The sequence below is a fragment of the Orcinus orca genome, chromosome 4 (genome assembly GCF_937001465.1).
Source record: "Orcinus orca chromosome 4, mOrcOrc1.1, whole genome shotgun sequence".
Taxonomy (NCBI): domain Eukaryota; kingdom Metazoa; phylum Chordata; class Mammalia; order Artiodactyla; family Delphinidae; genus Orcinus; species Orcinus orca.
In genome coordinates this window covers 33,613,856-33,638,254 of record NC_064562.1, presented here as the reverse complement: position 1 = coordinate 33,638,254, position 24,399 = coordinate 33,613,856, and the positions used below count along the sequence as shown (strand labels likewise).

Below are 24,399 nucleotides of genomic sequence, written 5' to 3'. Positions count from 1 at the left end.
AGGCTGGTTCTTTGAGAAGATAAACAAAACTGATAAACCATTAGCCAGACTCATCAAGAAGAAAAGGGAGAAGACTCAAATCAATAGGATTAGAAATGAAAAAGCAGAACTGCCACTGCAGAAATACAAAAGATCATGAGAGATTACTACAAGCAACTCTATGTCAATAAAATGGACAACCTGGAAGAAATGGACAAATTCTTAGAAATGCACAACATGCCAAGACTCAATCAAGAAAAAATAGAAAATATGAACAGACCAATCACTAACACTGAAATTGAAACTGTGATTAAAAATCTTCCAACAAACAAAAGCCCAGGACCAGATGGCTTCACAGGCAAGTTCTATCAAACATTTAGAGAAGAGCTAACACCTATCCTTCTCAAACTCTTCCAAAATATAGCAGAGGGAGGAACACTCCCAAACTCATTCTACGAGGCCACCGTCACCCTGATGCGAAAACCAGACAAAGATGTCACAAAGAAAGAAAACTACAGGCCAATATCGCTGATGAACATAGATGAAAAAATCCTAAACAAAATACTAGCAAACAGAATCCAATAGCACATTAAAAGGATCATACACCATGATCAAGTGGGGTTTATTCCAGGAATACAAGGATTCTTCAATATATGCAAATCAATCAACGTGATGCACCATATTAACAAACTGAAGGAGAGAAACCATATGATCATCTCAATAGATGCAGAGAAAGTTTTCGACAAAATTCAACACCCATTTATGATAAAAACCCTGCAGAAAGTAGGCATAGAGGGAACTTTCCTCAACATAATAAAGGCCGTATATGACAAACCCACAGTCAACATTGTCCTCAATTGTGAAAAACTGAAACCATTTCCATTAAGATCAGGAACAAGACAAGGTTGCCCACACTCACCACTCTTATTCAACATAGTTTTGGAAGTTGTAGCCACAGCAATCAGAGAAGACAAAGAAATAAAAGGAATGCAAATTGGAAAAGAAGAAGCAAAGCTGTCACTGTTTGCAGATGACATGATACTATACATAGAGAATCCTAAAGATGCTACCAGAAAACTACTAGAGCTAATCAATGAATTTGGTAAAGTAGCAGGATACAAAATTAATGCACATAAATCTCTGGCATTCCTACATATTAATAATGAAAAATCTGAAAATGAAATTAAGAAAACACTCCCATTTACCACTGCAACAAAAAGAATAAAATATCTAGGAATAAACCTACGTAAGGAGACAAACGACCTGTATGGAGAAAATTATAAGACACTGATGAAAGAAATTAAAGATGATACAAATAGATGGAGAGATATACCATGTTCTTGGATTGCAAGAATCAACACTGTGAAAATGACTCTACTACCCAAAGCAATCTACAGATTTAATGCAATCTCTATCAAAATACCACTGGCATTTTTCACAGAAGTAGAACAAAAAATTTCACAATTTGTATGGAAACACAAAAGACCCCGAACAGCCAAAGCAATCTTGAGAATGAAAAATGGAGCTGGAGGAATCAGGCTCCCTGACTTCAGACTATACTACAAAGCTACAGTAATCAAGACAGTATGGTACTGGCACAAAAACAGAAATACAGATCAATGGAAGAGGATAGAAAGCCCAGAGATAAACCCACGCACACATGGTCACCTTATTTTTGATAAAGGAGGCAAGAATATACAGTGGAGAAAAGACAGCCTCTTCAGTAAGTGGTGCTGGGAAAACTGGACAGGTACATGTAAAAGTATGAGATTAGAACATTCCCTAACACCATACACAAAAATAAGCTCAAAATGCATTAAAGACCTAAATGTAAGGCCAGAAACTATCAAACTCTTAGAGGAAAACATAGGCAGAACACTCTGACATAAATCACAGCAAGATTCTTTTTGACCCACCTCCTAGAGGAATGGAAATAAAAACAAAAATAAACAAATGGGATCCAATGAAACTTCAAAGCTTTTGCACAGCAAAGGAATCCATAAACAAGACCAAAAGACAACCCTCAGAATGGGAGAAAATATTTGCAAATGAAGCAACTGACAAAGGATTAATCTCCAAAATTTACAAGCAGCTCATGCAGCTCAATATCAAAAAAACAAACAACCCAATCCAAAAATGGGCAGAAGATGTAAACAAACATTTCTCCAAAGAAGACATACAGATTGTCAACAAACACATGAAAGGATGCTCAACATCACTAATCATTAGAGAAATGAAAATCAAAACTACAATGCGGTATCACCTCACACCAGTCAGAATAGCCATCATCAAAAAATCTGCAAACAATAAATGCTGGAGAGGGTGTGGAGAAAAGGGAACCCTCTTGCACTGCTGGTGGGACTGTAAGTTGATACCGCCACTATGCAGAACAGTATGGAGGTTCCTTAAAAAACTCAAAATAAAACTACCATATGACCCAGCAATCCCACTACTGGGCATATACCCTGAGAAAAACATAATTCAAAAAGAGTCATGTACCACAATGTTCATTGCAGCTCTATTTACAATAGCCAGAACACAGAAGCAACCTAAGTGTCCATCAACAGATGAATGGATAAAGAAGATGTGGCACATATATACAATGGAATATTACTCAGCCATAAAAAGAAAGGAAATTGAGTTATTTGTAGTGCGGTGGACGGACCTAGAGTCTGTCATACAGAGTGAAGTAAGTCAGAAAGAGAAAAACAAATACCATATGCTAACACATATATACGGAATCTAAAAAAAAAATGGTTCTGAAGAACCTAGGGGCAGGACAGGAATAAAGACGCAGACGTAGAAAATGGACTTGAGGACATGGGGAGGGGTAAGCGTAAGCTGGGAAGAAGTGAGAGAGCTGCACTGACATATATACACTACCAAATGTAAGACAGATAGCTAGTGGGAAGCAGCCGCATAGCACAGAGAGATGACCTCGTTGCTTTGTGACCACCTAGAGGGGTGGGAGGGAGACACAAGAGGGAGGGGATATGGGGATATATGTACATGTATCGCTGATTCACTTATTATACAGCAGAAACTAACACAACAATGTAAAGCAATTATACTCCAATAAAGATGTTTAAAAAAAAAAAAACGAATTCATTTTGAAAATAATAGGACAAATGGAACAAAATTAAAGGGGCAGGAAGAAGCAAAAGTAAATTATTGCTCTACATAGATCTCCTACTTGGGGGAAGATAATATAATGATAAACAGTGTATAAAATACTGTAAATCACCACCATATAGGTCATGAATTTACAAGATAGTCACTGGGTACTACTAGTATTTAAATAGCACCAGAGCTTTTGTATAATGCAAAAAAAAAAAAAAAGGAATAAAACAATTTAAGTACAAGGAAAAGAATAATTTCATGGCAGCAACTGATAGATATTACATTAAAAGAGTTATTAAGAGTGAAGGATAGGGAAAAAGGGAGCATAAAAGGAAATACTAGAAATTGAACAGGGGAGACAGATCAAGAAGTAAATAAAGAAGGTAATATGATAAGAAAAACGGGAATGAAAGTTTTAAAGATGCTTTAAGACAACAAATATTAACTTGATAAAGGTATGAATACTGGTGGCACATTCTTAAAACATTTTTAAGAAACATTTAATGTTTAGAAAAGATGCCAAACAGGTCTGAATGCTGAAACTGAGATTATTCTTAAAAAAATAAGATGGACTTCTAAAAGGACCCTATTTTACACTAGGAAAATACAAAAAAAAACCAAAAATGATAAACCAGAGTTCATTATTCACAACTGTTCTTGCAGATGAGAATAAATAAGAAAATAAATAAATTTTGTATTCAAAGTATGTGAATAAAATCAGGTAGATTAAAATAATATTTAAGGGACTTCCCCTGGTGGTGCAGTCGTTAAGAATCTTCCTGCCAATACAGGGGACATGGGTTCGAGCCCTGGTCCAGGAAGATTCCACATGCTGCAGAGCAACTAAGTCCATGCTCCATAACTACTGAGCCTGCACTCTAGAGCCCGCGAGCCACAACTGCTGAAACCCGCGTGCCACAACTACTGAAGCCCGCGCACCTAGAGCCTGTGGCTCCACAACAAGAGAAGCCACCACAATGAGAAGCCCGTGCACGCTCACAAAGTGTAGCCCCTGCTCGCTGCAACTAGAAAAAGCCTGCGCGCAGCCATGAAGACCCAACACAGCTATAAATGAGTAAATAAATTAATAATAATAATATTTAAGAAGATAGGTTCAAGGCCTAAACTTAAAATCACTCCTATTACATATTTGGTTTTAATCACCAGACTGCTCTTGGAGCCAAAATTAACAACCAGTAAAGGAGGTGCTAATATTCTCTTTTAGGAAAAGCCTTAAAGTGTTTGCTAGAGAACAGAAACAGGCAGAAGAAATTAAAGTTAGAAATCATGTGGGAACTGAAGTCCAAGAAAGAAAGGATCAAAGCCATAGCCAGAATCAAGGTCCTCAAGAGTATGATGGATAACAAGCAAAGTCCTAATTCACCCAAATCAGAATCAATACTTGAAGGATTATCCAAATGACAACGAATGTCCTATATCAGCTCACAATTTGGACCAAAAAGGTCAAAAAGCCACAAGAATAGAGCGTCATATGTCAGTCCAGACACACTGGGCTACAAACTTCATAAAATCATGTAAGCTAGGACTTTCTCTCTTTTGACTTAGACTGAGATATCCAAACTTTTCTAATGAAAAAAAGTTTCAGCTAAAAATAAAGTGATCACTCTGAAGAGAATAACTCTTTCACATAGTACTATGCCATGTGTACACATTATGAAGACTGGTCATTTTTATTAACAGAAAGTCTGAATGTGGTATGTTAATGTAGAGATAACTGGAATCTTAATGATTCAACTCAGATTATTGAAGAGGTAAAAGACAGAAGAAAAGGAATACATGATAAACACACACACATAGGAAAAAAAAGATAAAGAACAAGGAAAACACAAATTAAATGACATAAGAGAGGAAGGCTAAAATGAGAAAAATTTAATTTGGTAATCTGTAAAATTACTAGGATTTAGTTCAGAAATAAGGCCTGTATTCTTTAGGCTCCAAATGTGTGGATAGAGAATGCCAATGGTTAGAGTCAAATTTCAGGAATAAATGAACAAAGGAATGGCTGAACAGAATTTAATAAATAAATGAATGGAGCTCAGTCTGGTATGAAAGATAAACAAGTGGAATGAAAGGGAGCATGAAGGGGAATTCCAAGCAGCAGGCAAATACAGCCCTGTGAACAAAGTAGTAGAGGTGTGAGAAAGCACAGCTTGTTTAGGAAATATCTGGATAATCTGGTATGGATCACTGGATCCCTGGGTGAAGAGAAGAGCAGCAGGAGATGAAGTTGGAAAGGTAGACGGGGTCAGATCCATGCTGTTCTAAAGACAATGGGGATCAAGCGAAGGATTTTAAGCAAGAATGAACCATGTCAGGCAGAGCAGAATATGTAGGCTAAGAGAATTTGTCAAGAAGCTACTACAGTAATGTGAGAGAGTAATCATATGGCTGTGAAGGGTGAGATGGAGACGAGGGGATAAAGTCAAAGAATATTAAAGAGGCAGAATCCATTTAATAATTAACTAGATACGTGGAATCAGCGAGAAGATGAAGTAGACATTTGAATATTTGGTTGAACTGTTGTGATATGAGGGAATACAAAGGGAAAAACAATACATGGAATGAGAGAATCCATGTCCTTGAGAACAAAAGGGGCAATGAGTAAATAGAATGTCCTGAGTGGGAACAGTTTCGCAGGCATCCACTGATGCCTTTTTGACGGCTACCACTGGCATTTCTCAGTTCTACACTGACATGAACTAAATACTTTTTTGGAAAGATTCAAATGTAGCAGTTTCAGGGCACTTTTACCATCTTAAGAATACCTGTACTTTTGTAGAAAACTGCAGATCATACTTTAAGAATACTAACTGAAAGAATAAATTCGCTTTTGTATTACTCTTTAGAAGACACATAAGAGACTCCGTATAAAAATACAGACAATTCCTGACTTACAAACCACTAGGCCCACTACCAATTCACAAATACAGCCAGTGTTAAGGCTAATGCTCTAACTTGAACTGTTAGGGCTTTCACCCACTTAACTATTCTATGAATTCTACCATCTTGTCCCTGTTAAGATTTGAAGGTACTAAGTGGATTTGGGGCTTATCTATTTGTAATACATCAAATATAGTATAGATTAAATAATTTGCTTATTTGTTTTATGAGAACATAAAAAAAATAACCAACAATTACTCTGAAACAATACAACTAACAACAATAAACTTCTGAAATCCAACTCATTTGCTGTGTGTACAGTTAGTGCTTAGTTATTACAATAAATCAGAGAATTCCAAACTTTGGAAAACTAATATACCTCTTTTGACATTCAGCTGCTATAAAGTATCAAAAACCTGCAGATTGTGACAAACATATCTAGAGCAGCTCTGTATACAGCTAAATGTGCTCCCTCCCAGGCACTGTATTTCTTCTTCAACTATGTGTTATCTGTCAATTAGTAAGAACTTTAGTAGCTTTTTTTTAAACTCTTGCTACTGACTTTTTAAAATACATTTGTGCCAAGATCAATAAGACAAAATACTTCATTTTCTAATTGTATATTTATGTTTAAATAGCATTATTCTCTCCTATATATTCATATAATTGCAAAATAATAATTTGAATAACATACAAATGAAAATTCTCAGAGCCAGATAGGGTAGAAACATTAAAAAAAAAAATTACAAACCTTGTAGGTATTTAGACTCCATTTTCTAACAAGTTCTAACTTTTCCATTGCAGGATTTTTAGTTTCATCTGCTAGAATAACTGGTCCACTTTTTGTCTGCGTTCTCTGGCCGCCTATAAGATCAGAACAAAAGATAAAAATGCAAACCAGATAAAGACAAGTAGAAAGAAAACAAAACACTGATGCTGTTCAAATTAAACTACTTATGCGTTTAAAGAAATAAAAAAAGTTCCCACAAGGTGAAGGACTAGAACTTCCTGAAATCATTTTGAGGATAATTTCCTAACACTTAAAAAAAAATATTTCCGAGGTTTGTCCATCTTCTTAAAAACAAATCCTGCAACCGGCCTTCTTCTCTTGCTGTTTACTTCAAGAAAAATAAAATTTCCACAATTAATCTTATAACCTAATGATTCTAAAAAAAACTGTCAGTGAAAATCTGAAAGGCCACGCACTCTTCACAGTGATCTCCTTTCACTATACTACATAGAAGAGAGCAACAATAGAATGTTACTGTAATTTTGGAGGATTTAAAAACACTATAAAGTCATTAAAAATATCTTACCACTAGTATAAGAGGCTGTGTTATAACAAGACCTACACTGTACTTCGTTTTTTCTCAAGAGAACCCCCCACTTCCCAAAAAAGCCATAATTAATACAGGCAGTATAAAGCCCTGATAATGCATTGCTCCAACAATCAAGAAATTATGACATAAAAGCAACTCTACAACTATATAGTTCCTAATAGTAAAATATTTTTCGTAGAAGCAAATTTTTTTTTTTTTTTGCGTTATGCGGGCCTCTCACTGTTGTGGCCTCTCCCGTTGCGGAGCACAGGCTCCGGACGCGCAGGCTTAGCAGCCATGGCTCACGGGCCCAGCCGCTCCGCGGCATGTGGGATCTTCCCAGACTGGGTCACGAACCTGTGTCCCCTGCATCAGCAGGCAGCCTCTCAACCACTGCGCCACCAGGGAAGCCCAGAAGAAAATATTTAATAAACATGTGTGATGCTAATGACTTGGGATAGAAACTTCATAATAATTTTAAAATAACAATGAGAAGAAGACAAGAGAAAATGTCTTATAAAATGGCTGTAAAAGGTTACAGTCAGCAAAAATCTCTTTTCTCACTCCTCTAGCCAGCCCAGCCTTTACCACAATCTAAGAAAGAGAACAGCATACAAAATCAAACACATTTAAGAATTTACAAAATTCTCACAGAAACAAAATATTAACATTTCATGTAAAAAGAAATACAAAGTTTATTTTTTCCCTGTTTTTATAGCCCAGCAATATTAAAGTGCAGAGCAGTTTAGGATCAAATAAGTAAACCAACATTTTCCAGAGCGAAGAGAGGATGATTTAAAATGAATCAATTTTACAGTGTTTTTTAATTGTAAGGTAAATTAAATTTCGGGTTTGAAATAGAGCCTAATAAACTTTGAAAAGCCAGAAAGATAAGCTATGGCTAGAAAGATTATTTCCCTTATTGTTAAAAAAAAAAAAAAAGCAGCCACCAAAACAGCCAGAATAACACACACCTAAGAATGTAAAGCAAGTGATAAGAAACTGAGTGAATTAGTTTAGTTTCAGCAGTAGCAAGAAGGGCTTTATCCAATCAGTGCAGTGAATACCTGCAGGAACAATTAAATCACTTCCTTGTTGAGCCAGTCGACTAGCTGCCACCCTGCTAGGAGACATAACAGATGGCAGTGGTGGTGCTGGGGAACCTGAAAAGGGCAGACATTTCACTGTGAAAATCCTTTTCTTCCTCCACATACTTACATTTTGAATATAGGTGTACTGACATTTTCTTTAAGATATTCAAAAACTAGGATTAAAAGCTAGAATTAATATACTTGTTTTCTTGCAGAAATGGACTAATAATAAATGGATGCTACCAGACTGAGTTCTTAGTTTCCAAATCAATTAAAAGAATGTGATTAGAGTCCCACAGCTGAATGATTTAAAGCTTAAATATTTTATCACTTGCTACTCTAACATAGGGAGGAAAGCTCTTCAAGTAGAAATCCAAAGGCACGTAACACTGTATCAAATTTAAAATTAAAATTCATAGAAATGTGAATGAATCACAGCCTTCACAGAAATTGTAGCCAACATTTTCATATCATATATCAAATATCACATAGTGTAGGTCACTGCTACTCATAGTATGGATGCAAGGGGTCTCCATCAATTATGTCACCTGGGAGCTCACCAGAAATGCAAAACTCAGGCCCTGCCACAGATCTACTGAACCAGAATCTGCATTTTCACAAGATCCTCAGGTGATCTGCATGGTTTTTTTTAAGCTCGAGAAGTGCTAATATAGAGTGTTATTCCGATTATCATAAGCATTACTTCTGAAGCTTTTAAAACATACCTGAGACACTCCATAAAATCTTCTGATTATCAGTGAAACAGGTATCTGTAGGGCTTTTTTTTTTCTTTTTTGCCAGGTTTATCTTTTTTATTCGATGATTTTTAGTTTTCATTTATTTATTAGGTAAATAAAAATTGTATATATTTAAGGTGTACAAAGTGACGTTTTGATATATGTATACATTGTGAAATGACTACATCCATCACCTCACATAGTTACCTCTTTTGTGTGTGTGGTGAAAAAACTTGAGATCTATTCTCTAAGCAGATTTCAACTATACATTATTATTTACTATAGTCACCATGCTGCACATTAGGCAACTGTAGTTTTTTAAAAGCTACTTAGGCTATTCTCAAACACAACTAAGCTTGAGAACCAGAGGAAAGAACACAACTGAGTTTTAAATTCTAACTCTGGGCGTGAAATTCTGGCTCTATTTAACCACATAGTATCAATATTTTAGTATCAGTAATTTGCCAGTAACACCCTGGCAAATTACTTAAGGTCCCTGAGCCTCAGTTACCTATAAAATAAGAAAAACTGACTACCCAACATTGTTGCTAATGGCCAGCATTAAACTAAGAAAACTGTCTGCCATTAAACTAAAGAAAATTAGCTTCAACTGATTTCTTTATTTTAAATTCTAAAGGCTATATATCTTTAGGGAAGTGATAATTAAAAAGAAGTTGAAAAAATTATTAACATCCTTCCACATTTAGCTGAGTACATTTTAATGTTTATAAGATAATTTTATTTCAACTATACTCTTTCCCAGTTCTCTAAAAAACACATAATGTATCAAAATTTATAATTAAAATTTTCTAATAAGAATCATCATCAACTTTCTCATATCCCAGATATACTAAGTTCTGATCAGAAACAGCCACCAGGTTTAATAATATGAAAACCTTAATCTGGACTGGATCTAGTGTTAAAATCCAAACATGCAATAGATCTAAATAGGCTGGTGCTACCTTTCAAAGTGAGAGATACCTGTCTTTAAAAAAAAAAAATCTGTTGAGCCATAAACTTTAAAACTGGAAGGGGACTTCCTTGGTGGTCCAGTGGTTAAGACTGTGTGCTCCCAATGCAGAGGTCACGGGTTCAATCCCTGGTCAGGGAACTAAGATCCCACATGCCGCTCAGCCAAAACAAACAAACAAAAAAACAAAACAAGAAAATTGGAAGGGACAACGGAAACCAACTAGTCTGACATTAAACTACAGGAGAAATGAGGTGCAGAGAGGTTAAAACAGCTTCTTATTAGAGACTCAGATGTTCCAAATCCACACCATAATGTCTCCATTATTAAATTCAATACAGAAAACACGAATCCATAAATTACTTGTTGAGTTGGAAGGCATTTAATGTTATCCAGTTCAATCACCATTTTAAACAAAGACTATCTCTACTATCCAAGGCACAAGGGTTTCTATTATATAAGGAAGTGTTAAATAAAAGAGGACTACTGTAGTTCCATTTCTTGATGATCCCAGGAACAGAGCTCTGTTGTTCTGGTTATCACTGTTTATTAATCTTACATAAGAGATAATCCCATGACATAACATGAGATATGTATAATATATGTAACAAATGATACAGAACTTTCCAAACTAAAGTAGCAAAAGACATGGTGCTGAGGTAAGTGTGTACCTTCAACTGTTTGCTCAAGGGTAATTATTCTCTGTATCTTCAACCCTTTAAACCACTAATTTAGACTCAATTAGTTACTAAAATCATTCACAATAAATAAGTAAATCATTCCAACAAAAAATAATTCTTAAAACTCTATGTTTTTGCTAATTGACTAAATTTGGGGAGTTTGCTCTGTTTTCTCTTAACAGCAGAAATCTAGGAATATGAATATGTGTATGCAATGATCAAAATCCCATTAAAACAAAACTCAGATACCAAGTATACCTCACTCTTATGAGTTGATTTATTCATGATTTCTACTATTATTGATTCTACAGTGTATTTGCTGGGCAGATTTCAGTATTTCTTGTTGTTAGGCTGAATTTAAGTATCATTTCTTCTAAATTTGCTCTAGAGATGGAAAAGTCAATGGTAATAGAGTCATTTAAAGTTATCATTCAGTCATTTCTCCAGAGAGCTAACATAGCCCCAACTCCTAACATTTTTTCGTAAGACCTATTTCCTAAATTTTAAACATGAGAAAATCATGCTCATTCCAATTTATCTATGTATGTCTTCAAATAAGGGCATTTAAGGCTTCCCTGGTGGTGCAGTGGTTAAGAATCCGCCTGCCAATGCAGGGGACACGGGTTCGAGCCCTGCACTGGGAAGATCCCACATGCTGCGGAGCAACTAAGCCCGTGCGCCACAACTACTGAGCCTGCGCTCTAGAGCCCGCGAGCCACAACTACTGAGCCTGTGTGCCTAGAGCTCGTGCTCTGCAACAAGAGAAGCCACCACAATGAGAAGCCTGCACACCGCAATGAAGAGTAGCCCCCGCTCGCCGCAAGTAGAGAAAGCCCGCGCGCAGCAACAAAGACCCAACGTAGCCAAAAATAAATAAATAAAATAAATAAATTTATAAAAAACAAAACAGAACAAAAACAAGGGCACTTAAAACAACTATAACTTTCCAATAAATGCTCAACTAATCTGAGTATGGCAGAATGATTATCTTTTTCATATACTGATAAACAACGCAGTTTGTGTTAAAAAGTGTTTTACAAAGTCAATTCAAAGAGACGTAAATTACCGCCATTATCATGAAACATTTTTTATTCCAATTTGAAGGATGAGGATGGATCTATAAGCAAGTGAAAGTGACTGGCATTTTCATGCTCATGCACAGCAGGCTGCAAAGGCCAGCTGATTTCGATTATTGTATAATACTATTCTGATTAAGGGGGAAAGAATAAAACCAAACACCAGCTAAATAATTTCACTGAAAATACTTAAAATATCTTAATTGTAAAAGTTTTTTTTTTTTTTATTCTATGTTGACATTTAAATTTGGAAATTGGTGACTGGTGCAAAAATGATGTCACATTATGCAGCCTTATATCTTTAAGCACTCATAATTTTAGGCAATCAGTTAACCTTTTCAAATTCAAAGTTATCCCCTAGAAAATAACACCACAATGCTATGCAATGACTATGGAGATACTGACATGTATGCTCCCTTTCTATATCTTTATTTTTCTGAACATAAGAATGAAAAATGAAAAAAAAATAATGTCAGTAGGTAGCCCACTCATTTTACAGCCTAGAGCAGAGGATATTATACTGGGTTATCCTAAATGCCTATTTCCAGGATCCATTTAACAAAGAATATATTTCAAAATACAGGTTTTAAAAAAAAGTATTTATTTATTCATTTGGCTGCATCGGGTCTTAGCTGCAGCACATGGGCTCTTCTTTGCTGTGTGTGGGATCTTTAGTTGCAGCATGTGGGATCTAGTTCCCCGACCAGGGATCAAACCCAGGCCCCCCTGCATTGGGATTGCAGAGTCTTAACCACTGGACCACCAGGGAAGTCCCAAAATATAAGTTGTTTCTGACTGAAGTATTGGCCATTAGTATAATAAGAATATAGAATACTATTATCTGCAAGAGGGCTAAGGATTACAAAGGCATGGAGATATCTTTTTTATTTTGTGAAATTATAATGCAATATTAAAATTAAAATTCTTCATTGAACATCAACTATTACTACTTTAACTACAGCTCTGTCCGAGAAAACGATCCATTTTCACGTCCAAATTTCCACATGATTTCACTTTCTTTCACTTGTGTGAAAATGAAAGAATACCTAAAAAATGTTATTATAGGCAAGAGCATTAAAAAAGGAAGCATTTTACTTTATATTAAAAATAGACATATATACATGGGATGTGTGCAGAAAATAGCTAACATAGTAGGTCTAACTACTTATCCTTAAAAAGACCAGCTTATAGAAGATTGGCCCTTGGCTGGCATCTGAGAACTTTAATTTTGGGGTGATTCCCTCCATTCCCAAAATGGTAAAACTTGCTCACTATGCCTAAACTGTTTATACAAACAATGTGGTTTACGCTTTTCTTCTGGGAGTCTGGAATCTGGGCACGTGCTCAGAGAGGGCGCCTATGTGAGCAAGCAATCTCCAGTAAAAACTCTGGGCATTGAGGCTCTAATTACCTTGCCTCGTTAGCAACATTTCACATTTGTTGTCACAGCTCTGCTGGGGGAATTAAGCATGTCCTGTGTGACCAAACCGGGAAAAGATCCTTGCAAGCTTATGCCCAGTTTCCCTAGACTTCGCCTCAGGCATCCTTTGCCTTTGCTAACTGTGCTCGGTATACTTTTGCTGTAATAATCATAGCCTAGAGTATGACTATAGACTGAGTCCTGTTAGTCCTCTTAGGAAATTACTGAATCTGAGGGTGGTCTTGGAGACCTCCTACACAGCATGTATAGTAAGAAAAATAAAAGTTTCATTTTCCTAATTGCTATGAAACAGGAAATATGTATTTATACAAATCAATATTGACCTATAAATTTTGTGGTTACCCCTAAAATAATTTAAATATGCATTCTTGACATAATTTTTGAGTTTTTATTTCAGTATTTTAAAACCAATTCTTAAGTAATAATCAGTGCAGTTATGCACATTGATCTATTTATATAGAGATGACTACTAAACAATTCTTAAATTATTTAAATTGAAGAGAAAAAGGATTATGTTTATAATCAGTGTTTTATCACGGAATTAAAGGGCTCAACCCTCATGCTTTATTAATAAAGGCTCCACCCCAGCCATCTTTAAAAATAATGGGTTCCTTACCTTGAAATGCTCCTGCTTCAATAACCCCCTCTTTGGTACTTTCAAAGCCATGAGATGTGATTTGGGTTTCTGAGAGACCAAGTCCAGCTGGTAATGAACGCTTCAAATCCTTAGCAACATTTAAATAAAAGAGAAAATCTTGTAAAAAATCTCATATCACATAACATTTCAGCATAACTATGTCCTTTTAATCCACCTTAAACTGTTTTTTCTCTCTACTATGTAGTATTCCCTTATGCTGTCACAGGGTTCTGTAATGATGTATAATCAGCAGCAAACCCAGAAAGATTTGCTATTAAGAGGTACAGTGTATATCAAATACAAAATACTTTCATCATTTTAGAACTAAGCATCAGGCAGATATTAAAATTCAATTTCTAATCCACTGATACATCAGGAAAATCATTTTAAAGAGTAGAAATTAAGATTAAAAAGTCAAGTCTAACATTAAAAAACATACTGATGTCTAATATAATCATGATGAGCCTGGCTAATGTTCAGTATAAACAAATCATTCATTTGCAAAATTAAACTTCCCTTTGATTTCCAGGTTAGCTAAGTAAACAGGGCTTCTCTCACTTCAGTCAGGGTGAGATAAAGGTTGAGGTAAAGAAAATTTCTTGTTATTTAGATTTATATTAAACCAACCTATAATATAAATTATATTATATTAGCCAACCTAACTGCAATTTAGCTTTTAATGGTAATAAATATAATATTTGACATTCAGTCTTATAGTAAAAGAAAAGAGAAAAAGCCACGAAACACAGATTTCCAATTAGAAGTCCTTTCTGTCCTCTGACTTGGATATGAGGAATTACCCATTTTTCATAATCAGAGTCTATGAATGGATCCTACTGGTTTTTCACAACAATGACAAGTTAGCGATGCACTAAAAGATAAACGTCTTTGAAGTCCTTTCTTAATACTCTATTCCACCACATATAATGTACAGTTATCATTTGAAACTCCTGCAGCCTTCACACTGAACTCCCTATTCTGCTTATCCTGTTTTATTTTTCTCACAGCAGTTATCATTAAGTAGCTAGTGATAAATAAATATAATTTATTTATTATATTCAATAAATATTTGTTGGATGAATAAATAAATGAATTTGTTGAATAAACTAAAGGACTTATGACAACACCATATAGATTAAGAAGCTGATACAGCAATAGGCTTATTTTAAAATTTAATTTAATGAGTATCTGCTTATTCTTACTATGTTAGACTTGCTGGGCAAAGAAAAAGATAACATAAGGTACAGTACTTGCCTCACCGGAGAGACAACATACACAAACATTAATATAAAAGTTGAACTTGGTGCCAAAGTAAAGACAATAAGTATCAGAGGAATTCACAATAGGGACTAAGTCCATGAAAATCAAATAGGAAAAGAGAAAGTACTGCTTGAGCTCTGGAACATAAAGGATTTACTGAATCAACATTTAATGAGCACCAAGTTATGACAGCCAGTCCTCTAGACACTACAGATAAGCACTGTAGGAAACAGATGGTCTCTGCCCATCAGACTCATGTGAGGTATAGGGGAAGGAGGAGATGGACACTAAATAAATGTATCTCAGGTAATAAGAAGTGCTGTAGTAAGTACAGTTGATCCTTGAAAAACACAGGTTTGAACTGCATCCCCTTATATGCCGATTTTTTTCAATAAATATGCTTGTACTACAGTACTACAAGATCCGAGGTGGTTGACTCCTCAGATGCTGAATCGTGGATAAGGAGGGCCAAAGGAAAAGTTACACAAAAATTTGCCTGTGGGGAGGGTGGGCACCCAACCCATTGTTCAAGGGTAAACAGTAATAAATTGTAAGTGTGTTTGTTATTTTTTTAAGGCAGGATAAGAGGGATACAGAGTGACAGGCAAAGGGTGCTACTTTAGATGGGATATTCAGGGAAGGTCTCTCTGAAGAGGTAAGATGTGGGCAGAATTCTGAACAAAATGAGCGAGTGAGCCATTTACATATGATCAGTTTGTCAATTTCTACAAAAAAAAGCCAGCTGGGATCTTGATAGAGACTGTGTTGAATCTGATCAATTTAGGGAGACTCCCATCTTAACAAATTAAGTCTTCTGATCCATGAACGTGAGATGTCCTTCCATTTATTTAGATCTTTTTTAACTTCTTTCCTCAATGTCCTATAGTTTTTAGGGTACAAGTTTTGCACACATTCCTGAGTATTTTCTTATTTTTGATGCTACTATAAATGCAACTGTTTTCTTAAATTTATTTTTGGATTATTTATTCCTAGAGTTTAGAAATAAAATTGAGCTTTGCATATTGCTCTTCTATCCTTCAACTATGCTGAACTTATTATTTTTAAAAGGTTTTTTTTGTGTGTGGATTCCTCAGGATTTTCTATATACAAGGTTATGTTGTCTGCAAATAGAGATAGTTTTACCTCTTCCTTTCCAATCTGTATGCCTTTTATGTGTATAGTTATTCTTTATATCTTATACATATTGTATCAACACTCTTTTATATCCAATATTTGATAAAAACATTAAAAAAGTGGTAAAACCAATGTACACTTAACATCTAGAGTTTTTCATTAGCAAGACCAAAAAGATCAAAGGCAAACTTTCTGTTTAATCCAATGGAAATGATATGTCTATTCCAAAAGAGAAAACTAATTAACATTAGTTTTACCAGGGACATTTCTTTGAATTGGCCTGTAAAAAGAAAAAATACCCACTCCAATGATTTGTTATAAGCAAAGCTATGACATAATTTTTTAAAAAAATTTAAGGATCTCACTGCTAATCATTATGAGGACAAACAAAAACTAATAAACATAAAATAAAAGCACAATAACATAATAGTAAATACAAGTAAGCTGAAAGATTGATTCTTGCTTTCTTCACCCTAATTAGAGCTCCCCGTGAAATCACCTTTTGAATTTTGTATGGCAAACCTTAAAAATGTTTATCAACAGCAAAGACTCTAAAATCACTTTTTAAAGTTTGTGATAGTCTCATCAAGTATCAACTATTACTAGAAACATGAAAGACCTGGAAAGATAATTCAGATGGCCTCATTTGAATATTACTTTCCTATCAATATTTAGTGGCTATGTGATCCTGGGTAAGTACTTAAAAACGTTTTAGTTCCTGTTAGCTCAGCTGTAAAAAGAGGATCAAAATTACCCCAGAGTACTACTACAATTAGACGAGATAATATGGGCGAGATACCCAGTACATATTTTTAGGCACTCAGTTAAGCTGGCCATCCCTCTCCCCTACTACAATCATCTTTACAACTAATTAGTGCTATCAATAATAATTACAATAGCAAACATTTCTTGAGCACTTACTATGTGCCAGGGATTGTTCTAAGCACTTTATGTACAGGCAGTCTTCACTCTGCATGACAGGGCAAGATCAAGATCATAAAAATGACCAAGCAAGTAGAAACCATGCAAAGTGGTTAATGGGAAAAACTGATTATTCCATTACCTTCAAAAATTCTTGTCAAAACTTTAAAAAACTCTTTCCTTGCTTATGTTGTTAAGTTAGCCTTCACTATGTTCTTCTGGCTCAGATCTAGAGTCTCTCAAACCGTGGCAGTGTCAACATGCCTGTGGGTCAGTTATTTCTTCCACAACTCCGTTTAGGTTTATTTTTCTTTTCGCCACACTGTGGGGCACATGGATCTTAGTTCCCCTACCAGGGATTAAACCCACGCCCCCTGCAGTGGAATTTCGAAGTCTTAACCACTGGACCACCAGCCAGAGAAGTCCCATTTAGGTTTTGTTGGGGTATTTTTTTTTTAAATAAATGTATTTATTTTTGGCTTCGTTGGGTCTTCGCTGCTGTGTGCGGGCTTTCTCTAGTTGCAGCGAGCGGGGGCTACTCTTCGTTGCCGAGCGTGAGCTTCTCACTGCGGTCACTTCTCTTGTTACAGAGCACGGGCTCTAGGCGCATGGGCTTCGGTAGTTGCGGCACATGGGCTCAGTAGTTGTGGCTTCTGGGCTCTAGAGCACAGGCTCAGTAGTTGTAGCACATGGGTTTAGTTGCTCCTCGGCATGTGGGATCTTCCTGGACCAAGGCTCAAACCTGTGTCCCCTGCTTTGGCAAGCGGATTCTTAACCACTGTGCCCCCAAGGAAGTCCCCCATTTAGGTTTTTTTTTGGGGGGGGCGCTGAGTTTGGTCTTCGTTGCTGCATGCGGGCTTTCTCTAGTTGCAGTCAGCAGGGGCTACTTTTCACTGAGGTGCGCGGGCTTTTCACTGTGGTGGTTTCTCTTGTTGTAGAGCATGGGCTCTAGGCGCACGGGCTTCAGTAGTTGTGGCTCGCTGGCTCTAGAGCACAGGCTCAGTAGTTGTGGCTCGTGGGCTCTAGAGCACAGGCTCAGTAGTTGTGGGTGCACGGGCTTAGCTGTTCCACGGCATGTGGGATCTTCCCAGACCAGGGTTCGAACCCGTGTCCCCTGCATTGGCAGGTGGATTCTTAACCACTGCACCACCAGGGAAGCCCCCCCACCCCCGTTTAGGTTTGGTCTGAATTTATGTTATCACTTTTCATTTCTTTGCTGCACTTCTATCTTTGTTTACCCACTCCCTTTTGATTATCCACTTCTGTAAAATGCCACATGGGTTTATGACCAGGAGACAAGGTGATAACAGAACCACATGATTTGCTGTCTGTGTATGAAATGAATAACAGATACAGTGACCAATCACCAAGAGACTTTGAAAGTGATGTGATTACTCAATAATCATGATATGTATGCATCGTCATTCACATGGTGATTTTTGAACTTAAGTGCTAGCAGTGAAGTTTATACTTTATACAACTACTGTTAATACACTGTGGTGACAGAAATCTGAGCTGTGTTGTTCGGGACAGATATTATTTAATTAAACCACGGTAACCAAAATTAATGCACTTTGGAACTATACAAAGCAAGAACTGCCTAATATCTCATTTAGTAGTACTATCACTACTATTTTACAGATGAGAAAACAGGAACACAGAAATAGGACTAAGCTTCAAGACACACTATTAACTGTAATGTATAGTAAATGTAAACAGACACAAGCAATTTGTTAGAGACTCAATTTATTTTAGCTAGTATGTTTTCTTAAAAAAATTATTTAAAAAATATCTTTTAAAAATCATTGCAGAATCTGCTCACTAGTTTAAACACACTAATGCAAATATATTCTCAACTTGTAATTTCCTACTGGTACAAAACAGATAACTTTCATTCCATTTCACTTATTTCCTAATGTCACGTAAAACCTCTTGTCACAGGACAATATCCTTTTCATCTGTGTATTGTTTTGGAGAGCACTTAGAATTAAAAAGAAAACACTCTTTACACTCAGTTTTATTTACTTCTTATTTTTAAACCAAATCTCTGAGTCTGTTCATTTTGCTAAATAAATGATCTTTACCTTCCCAGTTTATTTTTTAATATACTAATGTACTAAATCAATGGTTTCCAGTTGTAAATATTACTGACATTTTTATTCATATTTACATAAAACCAGATAATTTTTTCTCTCTAAAAGACAAATACATCACTTACAAAATAAATAATGTCAAAGCACCAAGATATTTCTCAAACTCTGTGAGTTTGGTTATTAAGGTCAATTATTTATAGAGTGGTTTCCCTGGATATTGCTTTGCTCCAAGTCTTGACAGCTTTTTAGCTCTCCTTAAGGAAAAAAGTATCAAAGACAGCTCTCAAAATATGAGGGTGAAAAACCATAAACAACATACAAATGGCACAGAGGTCCAGGAGAGTTGTGTTTGCTGTATTCTTAGAACTTAACTGAAAGAACATTATTCATTTGAATCATCTGTCCTGTCACAAAATATTGTGTGAATTCCCAGAAAAGAGATATAGTAGTAGTAGTTGGGAAGAGGGGAGCGAGTAACAGGTTAAATAGGGAATTTGATGGATACCTCTCATTCCCTAAGTTTTTAAGAAGTTAAGGGATGCTTCCATCTTGTCATGCATGGCCTCTGGAAGAAACAACTTCTAGCTGTCTGAGGATATTACATTTCACTCAAACCTCTCCCAATGGTCTCCCAAGGGTCCTTTACTCAACAAACAAAAGTTCTTCTAGAAAAAAACCTCGTGTCCTTTATGTAAAACAGCTGTAAAATTTGAAAAACACTAAGGCCTTCCTTTGCTTAAACTCTTACTAGCAGAAGGAGCCTAACCAAAAGTGGTACAAATAGATCCATTCAGGTTGTGAACAGAATTATCATTTTGATAGCGGTCTGGCAGTTAAGTTGCTGCAACACAAAATGATATGCGCTATGAGAGTGGAATGCATGACTTGTAAGAAAACACTCAGTATTTTATGAGCTTGTTGACTGCTTTCTGTAAAATACACATTCTCTAAGTAATATAATTTAGCCTCATAGTTCACAAAAACTTTAAAATGTATCTTTACATAACCCTTAAACTTTTAGTGTCTCAGTTGTAAGGTTGTGCCTAGCTTAGTAACTTTTAAAATATGTTACTGCATTTACTCCTATAGTTTCCAGAATATATTTGAGAGACAATGAGCCCATTTATAACCAACAATGTAAAATCCCTAATTTGCATTTTTATGTCGCTCACATTCAACTCAATGTTTAAGACTTTGCAAAGTCATGCTTAACAATTGCACAATAAAATGGAATAAACCTGAAGTTAATTTTCTATTCAAGCTACTAGGATAATACTGGAGTATTTAACAGTTTCTAAAAATAAATCTTCAAACAATTAAAATAAAATATAATGCTTTTGGCAAAAAAGTTTCATGTATAGTTTAAGTTCTTTTCAGAGGATACAAGATAATACTTGTAGTTACAGCTTCCATAAAGCTGTGAAGGGATGTTCATTTTCAACCAAAATTACTTGCTTCCATTTGCATATTTTAACAGAGGTAAGAATAAGAATGAGGTTAAAAATGTAACTTTATAATTTAGCATAGTAATCTACTTTTGAACTGAAGTTAGAGCAAAATTAACAATTAAAGAACACCAAATGTTCAGCAAATTTGCTTTAAAATACACATGCTTTGGGGATTCCCTGGTGGCGCAGTGGTTAAGAATCCCGTCTGTCAATGCAGGGGACACGGGTTTGAGCCCTGGTCCGGGAAGATCCCACATGCCGCGGAGCAACTAAGCCCGTGCGCCACAACTACTGAGCCTGCGCTCTAGAGCCCGCGTGTCACAACTACTGAAGCCCGTGTGCCTAGAGCCCATGCTCCACAACAAGAGAAGCCACCGCAATGAGAAGCCCGCCCACCGCAATGAAGAATAGCCCCCACTCACTGCAACTAAAAGAAAGCCCGTGCGCAGCAATGAGGACCCAACGCAGCCAAAAATAAAATAAATTAATTAATTTAAAAAAATACACATGCTCAGTAAGATGCAGAACACTACAGTATATAAGTAGAACTAGAGATTTTAAGCTTGGTGCTTTGTGACCACCTAGAGGGGTGGGATAGGGAGGGTGGGAGGGAGACACAAGAGGGAGGAGATATGGGGATATATGTATAGCTGATTCACTTTGTTATAAAGCAGAAACTAACACACCACTGTAAAGCAATTATACTCCAATAAAGATGTTAAAAAAAAGAACTAGAGATTTATTAATGAATTCTCCCCTTTTACTCAGAGAGAGGAGGAGAAATCTTTTAAAAAGGAGGAATTCGCAAAGCATGCATTGCAACCACCAACAATCTGTAAGGATTCTCCAAGTATTCCACAAACTACACGAACTCTCTTCTCCCTAGTTTCCTTACACTATATTTTCCCAGTTTTCCTCCTATCTGCATCTTTTAAAATGGCTTGGTGTTCTTTCCTGGCTCTAGTTTCCCTCCAAGAGCAAAGTCCGAAGTCTCACTTCCCTTCTTCCCATGGTGACCTGAAGAATCTGTCTCTCTTGTCTTTAGTCTTGTCAGCCCTGAAATTCATTCTTTGTACAGTAGGCAGAGACAACTTTCTAAAATGCGAATGTGATGAGGCACTTCAGTTTTTACTCATTTTAGTGGTCCTCCATTGCTTTTTAGGTAAAGTCCAAACTCCTCCACACGGTTTTGAGGTTTTACAGGACCTCGTCCCTACTTACTCTCCAACCTCATTTCTCACACATCTGCCCCCACGTTCCCCACTCCAACAATAACGAATTTTCAATTCTACGGTCTCGCAACTTTTTCAGGTCTTTCTAGTTGCCTCTGATGGGACCATTCTTTACTCTTCTTCATCGGGTTGGCTCATCCTTTAGATTCAGCTTTGAATAGCACTTCCTCAGGTAATCTTCCCATACTTGTTCGTACCCGTTATCAGCCCATGCTATACTGGGCTTAGCATATCACTTCTCACACAGCATTGACATTATTTGCCTACATTCTCTCTCCTGAAGACGGTAAGCTCCCTAAGACCATCTATTTTGTTCCTCTTTGGTACTCCTAGTATTTGGCAGATATAATACTAATACTTCATTTAATTTTCTCAATTTAAACACCTTATCTCATTCTTCAAAATGGATAAAACCTTCCACAGCATCTACATAATATAATTTAAAAAGAAACAAATTGAAAATTTTATGTTAAATATTCTATAAACTTTGGTAATTTAAAACCCCCTTTTGTTGTTTTAACAGTTAGCTGCTTATAAGGAGTATCTGCCAGAAGCAAAGCTGTTATTCAACAGACCTCCACATTCCTAATTCTGCTGTAAACATACTGCAACATCCTTAACCTCCTCACGGTGGCCTCTCTGACACTCTACAATTATCTTGAGTCAAAGTGGCCTATTCTCCAACATTGTTTATCAAGCAGGTAGAGGGAGGGTCAGCATTTTCTCAGCTCTCCACTTCCTAACTACCAGTTCTCAAACTTTGGTTTGGGTAAGAATCACCTGAAAAAACTACTAAAAATGCAGGTTCTTAGCTGCCTGTTGTAATTCTGGTTAAGTTGAAGTGTGGAGCCCAGGATTCAGAATTTCAAACAAGTAAGTGAGGTGACTCTGATGTAGGTAACCCTCTGTCTACACTCTGAGGAACTCTGCTGTAGTGTGCAGTGCTGACTCCCACCTCACTGCCCTTGAGGGCCACCCCACCTACCGACCCTCCATCACCCACCTTCTTTCCGGTCAGTCCCCTCAATAATGAGGGCTTTGGCATATCCAGGTCTTCTGCTCTATCCCCAATTTTTACCATTATCCTGGGTGTTCCCAACGTTTTGGGCACGCTTTCAGGGAATGACTCTATGTTCAGTTTGCAATTACTTCCAAAGTGATATGTAAGGTGTCTAAGCTGAGTTTTACAGCTCATCAAAAACATACTCTACTAATGGCACAGTATGTAGTCTGTTGCTTTATTTTTTTTTAATACAAACTGTGAAATACTTAAAATGAAATAAAATCTATTGCATGAGCCTGCCTACCTATGTTGATGCAGAATGATGGGTTGTAGTAATAACCATCTGTAAAGATGTATGATTTCTTCCCCCTCAGTATGCTTGTAGGAAGCCTAAGGTTGGTAGTTTCATTCAGATTTGGTGATCTGTAGCTGGACAAGAGGCCAAGAGTGTGACGGCAGATAAAAGATATATTCAACTAATACAGTATATCCCAACCTACACTTTAGTCTCAGATTTCATTAACTTCTTCATCTCTAATGCCCTTCACCTTTCACGCCCAATTCTACTTAAGCAACTGGAACTCCCATGGCCACTCTTTGGATCTTGTCACTGCTCAGGAAGCAACACTTCTGGAATCTTAAATCTAGTAACTTATTTTATGATCACAATCTCCTCCCATATCTGTTACTCCAGTTGATCAAGACAGCAAATCTCCTGACTTACCTACTTTCTTCATTTTATCAACACACACACACACACACACAATCTCAATCTCATTTCTCTCTCTCTCTCTCTCTCCAGTTCCCTCTCATTCACTCAACAAACATTTAACAAGAACTTAGAGCATCACTATCTTCTGGCAGTTTACTGTCTATTCTCTTGGTTCCACCCCAACCCCTGCATCTTAGACTAAAGTCTAGATTCTAAGTAGTACTGAAGTTAAGATGTACCAATTTGCATCAAGGAAATGCTGAATTCATTCAAAGACTATCACTATGGAAATGTTTGTATATAACTACATTCAAAACAATTTCTCCTAAATAGTAAGACACTTATCCATGATAGCATTTGTTTATAAAGGTACAATCTAAAAATTATAATTAAGATACATATGGCTTCAGCTTTTCATTAAAAATTATACTTATTCACAATTTTCAACAGGAATATGAATCCAGAGTTAATTTAATAGATGTATATATAATAAACATATATTTTAAAACTTAATTTGTGGTAATAGTACTAAGAATATATTCTATACTTAAAAAAAGTAAATGTTAAAATGAATTTAGATTTGCATGGATTAAACAACCCCTGAAAAACATTTGCCATACCTTTAAAAGGATCTAAGATATACAT

The 24,399-nt window shown here is 36.2% G+C and overlaps 1 protein-coding gene across 9 annotated transcripts in view; it reads right to left on the bottom strand.

The window, feature by feature from the left end:
• The window catches only part of ARFIP1 (ADP ribosylation factor interacting protein 1), a 133,908-nt gene that overhangs the window by 56,109 nt on the left and 53,400 nt on the right, over positions 1-24,399 (bottom strand). For 7 of the 9 annotated variants that reach the window (XR_004476169.2, XM_033403433.2, XM_049709117.1 and 4 more), the window contains 3 exons: positions 13,931-14,039; positions 8,387-8,482; positions 6,752-6,864 (listed from right to left, as the gene is read on the bottom strand). Coding sequence is in view for 8 of the 9 variants with exons in the window: in XM_033403433.2 (XP_033259324.1) it covers positions 6,752-6,864; positions 8,387-8,482; positions 13,931-14,039 (318 nt within the window). In the remaining variant the exon portion in view is untranslated. Of the gene's footprint in view, positions 1-6,751; positions 6,865-8,386; positions 8,483-13,930; positions 14,040-23,346; positions 23,371-24,399 lie in introns of those variants that run through there. The other 2 variants (XM_033403455.2, XM_033403425.2) reach the window with 2 other exon arrangements.